The 6,578-nt window shown below is 44.0% G+C and overlaps 1 protein-coding gene across 1 annotated transcript in view; it reads right to left on the bottom strand.

Moving 5' to 3' along the window:
* KAT2B (lysine acetyltransferase 2B) overlaps nt 1-5,833 on the bottom strand; it is a 65,421-nt gene extending 59,588 nt beyond the window's left edge. The window contains exons 1-2 of the mRNA XM_023749253.1: nt 5,771-5,833; nt 3,930-4,056 (exon numbers count right to left, since the gene is read on the bottom strand). Of these exons, the coding sequence (XP_023605021.1) occupies nt 3,930-4,056; nt 5,771-5,833 (190 nt within the window). The remainder of the gene's footprint in view (nt 1-3,929; nt 4,057-5,770) is intronic.
* Between the last annotated feature and the right edge of the window lie 745 nt (nt 5,834-6,578).

A 6,578-nucleotide genomic window follows, 5' to 3' on the forward strand; every position in this document is an offset into this window, starting at 1 on the left:
CTAGAACTTGCTTAAAATACACTGGCAATAAAAGAGGAAGGGGAAATGGCAAAAGTAAATAAGGTGATGGGTAGAAACTAGTTCATTAAACTGTTCTTTCTACTTCACATATGTGAAACTTTCATAATAAAAAGCTTCTTAAGGGGGAAAAGGGTTTTCCTATAGTCTTGATACTGTGCTTTCTACCTTTACATATGTTTGAGACTTTCCATAATAAAAAGTTTTTAAAAGGGAAGAGATGGGTTGCAGGAAGCATAATCTCAGAAAAAGGTTTTCTACAGCCTTGATACTAAGATACAATGGCATTCTGGGAGTAATTCCAAGAGTACTTGAAAAGGTGTAGCTATGTTAATTTTAAGAAAACAGACTGAAGTGGGGGAAAGAGGGAGAAAGGAAGAAGGAGAAAATATTTTGAAAGTATCTATATATATAAAAGCCAACCAACCGGAACAACCAGAACGACTGGTCGCTATGACGTGCACTGCGGCGGCCAACTGGCCTGATCAGCACCCCCAACCTCCTGCGGTCCCTCCCCCCAGCCGTCCCTGCCCCCCGGTAGGCCCCACCACTCCGATCAGGGGCGGGGCCAGCCGGGCCAACCTCCCCGCATCCCCTCCCCCCACTGGCCTGACCCCAATCAGTTCCCATCAGGGTGAGCCAGCCAGACCCCACCTATGCACGAATTCGTGCACTGGGCCTCTAGTCCATAATAACCCCAAAACCCTAAGCAAATCACTGTCAGAACTCAACATACATCCTTGCAGATCTTTTCCTGTTTATATATATTAAAATATGTCATATTTTCTAAGCTAATAAAATGAGATTATACTCATGATGCTGTTCTTGAGTCAATATCCATGCATTTTGGAATGACACCCTGAGAGACAGGCATGTGGCAGGCACCACACCAATCAGATCCCCTTCTCTGGGAATCTGAATCCTGAACCAATACCCACAGGGATGGAAGCAGCCAGAACAGGATCATCCAGCAGGACAGAAGGCCCATAAATCGCTGCAGCTGATTAGATCCTCCACTGAAACCTAATTTCCCTTTGTTTTCAGCTTCTGAGAGCTCCGGGTACCTGTCTTACAAACACTGTTTTCTTATTTAAACTGCACAGAATTCATATCTGTTGTTTGAAGTGGAAGAAGGGCTCATAATAATACATTAACTTGCCAGGCACTATTCTAAAATCTTTACATGTATTATCTCACTTAATCCTCCAAACAATCTTATGCAGTAGATATTCCATTTCTGAAAAGAGAAACTGAGGTCCAAGCAGATTAAATAAAATGCTCCAACTCACAACTATTGGTTGTACAGCCAGGATTTGACCTCGGGCTGGCTGACCCTCTAATTCCTAAATTATAAAACCTCCAAATAAGCTGCTTTATGACCTGCTTTTTTTGGTTAAGAATATGTTAAGAATATCTTTCTATGTAGTCAAATACATCTTTTTCTAAAGGCCATATTAAATTTCATAACATAGATTTTCCTAATTTAGCCAATCACCTCCCACATTGGGAAGTTTAAGTTGTTTTCAGTTTTTTAGTATCATGAGTAAGTATATAATAACTGTCCTCTTGGTTAAACTTGAAGGTACATCTTAACTTACAAAGAGGTCAAATTTTTGCAATGGATTTGTCAGGTAAAGGGGTCTACACCTTTTTTCCCCCATTCTATTATGTACTGTCAAATAATGATATTTGTTTTCAAAGCCTGATAAGAAATATGAAAGGGAGCCCAGCTGGCATGGCTCAGTGGTTGAGCATCGACCTATGAACCAGGAGGTCACAGTTTGATCCTCGGTCAGGGCACATGCCTGGGTTGTGGGCTCAATCCCCAGTGTGGGGCATGCAGGAGGCAGCCGATCGATGAGTCTCTCTCAACATTGACGTTTCCATCCCTTTCTCCCTCTCCCTTCCTCTCTGAAATCAATAAAAATATATATCAAAAAAAGAAATATGAAAGGGACAAAGTTGGCTTTTCTTTATAAAAGACTATTTCTGCCTTTGAGTATTCATGTGTGTTTACATACTCAGAGTAGAGACAATCTGCTCAGCTAAGAGGCTCTAAAAGAACCAAAAAGGAAGGAAAAAGACTCTGTTTTTCAATGTTAACTGGTGTAGGATAATCGAATTTTCCCAATCAATAGCAAACACAGTTCAAGCCCAATGCGTAAGGAGCTCCTGAGTCCAGCTTCTTATTGCATCATGTTTTCTGAGGCAATTCTAAAGGGCACTCACTCAGGGATCAATTGTGAAAAAAGTTAGTGATAAGCAGAGTTGTTTCTGTCACTTCTGAAGCCTTTCCTTTGCACTGGGCTGCTTCAAAACTCAGCACTTACATTATGTTAGACACCAGTTAAATCAACACAATGATGGAATTATTTGTGTGTTTACTTCTTTTGTGAGACCGACGTTCTCAGCTTCCTTTTTCAGAAGATTACTCCAGTACAGTAACTTCCTGGGAAGATCACGCTATCTACTGTTTTGCTCTCTGAGTACTGAGATACTCTCCAGCTGAGTACAAAATAAAACCTCAGACCACACTGACCTTGAGGGCTGATGCTGTACCATTTCATGTCAGCTGGAAGCTTGTGAGAAAGATGATGCCCTAAAGAAGCCACCTGCTTATAAATGGTCAGGCGGAAAATGTCCCTTTAGTGAGAATACTCTGCCCAGTATGTCCTTGCAATAGTGGACAGTAAACTGGACATAAAGGCATTCTTTGGGGCACTGGATAACTGAAGACAAAAACATAAGTATAATCTTCCAAGATCCTTTATGAACTGGAGTTTTAATATCTAAGAGGGAAAACTACCCATTAACTTTGATCTACTCAAACAAAATACGGTTTTTTTAAAAAATATTTATCTTAAAACTATTTACAGGACAAGAACATATGAGCACAGTCCAGTTGAGTAACCCTGGCAGAATCTATCTTGCCATGGTGACAATGATTATCTCACAGGGACAGATAAAGTTGAAAGGGAAAACACGAGTAAACATTTACTCAACACAAGCCCTATGAAGAAAGAGCTACCAGATGAAGGAAACTACAGAATATGGAGATAAAATGAAGCATTTCCAGAAAGTCCAGGGCATCAGAAAATAATAACAAGAAGACAACAAATCAGACCTAGCCAGTTTCGCTTAGTGGATAGAGCAGGGGTCCTCAAACTATGGCCCGCGGGCCACATGCGGCCCGCCGAAAACATTTATCTGGCCCGCCAGGTGTTTTTGCCACCGCTGCCTGTCCTGCTTAGCAGCCGACTCGTCCCGGGCCCGCAGTGCGCATGTGTGGAATGTCTGAGGGACAGTGAACTGGCCCCCTGTTTAAAAAGTTTGAGGACCCCTGGGATAGAGCGTCGGCCTGTGAACTGAAGGGTCCTGGGTTTGATTCCGGTCAGGGGCACATGCCCAAGTTGTGGGCTCGATCCCCAGTGTGGGGCATGAAGGAGGCAGCCGATCAATGATTCTCTCTCATCATCGATGTTTCTCTCTCTCTCTCTCCTTCTCCCTTCCTCTCTGAAATCAATGAAGTATAATTAAAAAAAAAAAAAAAAAAAAGACAACAAACCAGTTGGTTGAGGTTTCAACCTAAGGGGTCAAAGACTCTCAGGTCCCCATCAGAATGAATAAGGACACATCACACCTCACTCTACCTCGATCGCCCATCGTTCATCTTATCTGGCAATAATCCCCAAGTCCAATGCAGCTCTTGAGGGGAGGGGGAAGAGGCAGCGCAAACAGTGCAGGGCTTGTCTCTCACTGAAGCCCTCCCCAGCAAATTCATGGGACTCAAGAGACTCTTTTGTTGTTGCCTCCTACAGAGCAAGTTTGGTTAACCCACGGAATTCATGTAAGTTCGGTCTTTCCGGCAACAAGGACATCGGTCGAGTTTCCTGGAAGATTGAGGAACTCACCTAGGGCATGGTTACAACCCCGGCAGGAGTCTGTTAGGCTCACAATCTTCTGCTGCAGATCGGCTCTGGGGGGAGTGGGAGAACGGTCGGGGTTTTTCCAGCCAATGCATTTACAAGACTCCTCGGCCTAAAAAAGAGAATAGAGAGAAGATATTATGCTGCAGGCAGGAACAGACTGCAGAATAATACACACTGGCTCTGTGACACCTACCCTCCCCACTCCTGACTTTATAATTTTCTAAATATGCACAAGCAACAAAAAGAGAGAAAACACAAAGAGGGTGTCCGATTCAAGCATTTTGGGTTTTGTTGTTATTTTGTGGGTTTTCCGCTGGTTGGAATCTGAGTACCACAGCTCAGACAGCAAACCCCGACACTTAGTACCAATGCCCCAAGCAAAGGCCCATGGAGTGGCCCATTCCAAGGGCGTCCATCCAAAAAGTTTCCCAAAGCGACAAGCCAGACTCCTGAGGTCCCTGAACACAGCTGGGACCCAGGCCATGGTGAGCCTTGCTGGCTCCAACGCTCCAGCTGCAGGTCTGTCCCATGGGCCAGAAGAGAAACCCATGGGAATGAAATTAGCAATCTAAGGGACATGAAGACGGACACACCCAGCTGAAGCCACACTTGCAGGCTCTTCCAAGTCCTCTGTGGGCTCCTACCTTTAGAAATGGAGAGGGCCTCGTTATGTAGTCTGTGTCTATTATTTCTACCCGTGTCTATTTTCCAGGTCTCCTGTATAGAACACTCTTATTTTAGCAACACTTGCTAGAAACATTCCTTCACCTTTTCCACAAACTCTTCACACTTCCCTGCCTTCTTAGAGAACAGTGAATGTGATTTAGCCTTTTTGTGGTGACTTGGGTTATGAAGTGGAGGACAAGCATGGAAAGATATCGATTCTTTTCCATTACTCTACCAAGCTACCACATTGAGTACTTCCGGGGTCATAAGGATTGACAGGCTAGCATGCTTGCATTGAGTGATTCCACCCATTTATAATTCTTCTACCCATTACCACTCCACTGCTCTCCCATTTACTTACTACTGCAATTCTGCGGTGGTTGGGAAACCAGGAAATGTTAGAGTAGCATGTAACATGTGCTGATTCATTCTGGGCGAGAGCCTTCTATGTACACTGTCCAATAGGGTAGCCACTAGCCACATAAGGCTACCGAGTACTTGAAATGTGGCTGGCCCAAACTGAAATGTACTGTAGACGTAAAATACATACCAGACTCAGAAGCCTCGTGCAAAGATGAAGTAAAATACCTCAGTAATAATCTTCACATTAATTATATGTGGAAACATTGGCATTTCAGATACATGGCGTTAAGCAAAGATATTAAAGTTCATTTGACCCGTTTGTTTTCACTTCTTTAATGTGGCTACCGGAACACTTACAATTACACATATGGTTCACATTATACTTCTACTGGACAGCACTGGCCTGTAAAACAAATTGCATAGATGCTTGGGCTTGGGCTTTGTGTTAGATCCTTGTACCCTCAGAGGTCTTTTCTCCCTGCATTGGTTCCCCACCCCACCCCCTGCCGTGCACCAGATTGCTGAAGTTAGCAGAAGTCTGGCTTGTAGAAAATTACAGAACGGCTGCTGCCTTGACCTCATACAGAAACTTCTCCCAAAACAGGGACAGTTTCTGAAGTGTGTAGATGTGTGAAGCGTAAAAAGAATAAATAATTGGCAAGGCAAGAAGGGTCAAGGTGGAAGAAGGAAAATCCTTCCCAGTGGGCCCTGGGAATCTAGCCAGCCTAACCTGATTGCTTTTCACAGTTCATCACAGTGAACACGGAGAGGCAGGGCCAAAAGGAGGACCTTACATCAGCAACCACAGCAGCACAACCTCTGATGCGCAATTCACCCTCTTTTGTTTGGCCAGGCATCACGCAGGACCTGGCTGCTACCCCCACTGCTCGGTTACTAGGTTGAACTGGGCCTTGAGATTCTCTGCAAGGAGCCCTCCACCTCTTCTGCGACTGGAAGGATCTCAGCGGCCGTGTGCTTGAGGAAGGCTCTCCTGTGAACTTACACCCCAGAAAGCAGCCCCACAATCTTTCTAGAAATAAAGGAAACCAGCCCCACTGTGGACCACTCCCTTCGTAATAGTGGAATTACTACTTCAAGGGCCTCCCAAAGTCTCCAGCGTTCCTTAGCAGCTGGTTAGATCTGAGTGCCCTTTCCAAAAGGCCTTTGGTTAGAGAAAGAAAAATGATGACAAAACAGCCCCAACAAATCAATTAAGTACAGCAGGTCAAACCACAAAGGAAAACACTGTAATAGCCAGAGACTTTGAGTTTGGAGAACAGCACTCTAAGCCAAAGAACTCCTATGCATGTTGAGTTATGAGATATGAGACCAGTGAGACTCACCAGAAGCAGTGTGACCGAGGGGAAAGGTGGGGAGGGGGGTGGTAATAACTCCTTTGTGTTAGCATTTTCTAGGATTTTTGTGAAGAGGACAGAACATATGTAGTTTAAAATTCCTAAATTATCGCTATAAGCAAATATATGATAAATAAAATTACCCTTCCCTTTTTTATTTATGATATTTATCTTAAAAATTCAACCTAGCCCAGCTAGTGTCGCTCAGTGGTTGAGCTTCGACCTATGAACCAGGAGGTCATGGTTC

The sequence above is a fragment of the Myotis lucifugus genome, unplaced genomic scaffold (genome assembly GCF_000147115.1).
Source record: "Myotis lucifugus unplaced genomic scaffold, Myoluc2.0 scaffold_8, whole genome shotgun sequence".
NCBI lineage: Eukaryota > Metazoa > Chordata > Mammalia > Chiroptera > Vespertilionidae > Myotis > Myotis lucifugus.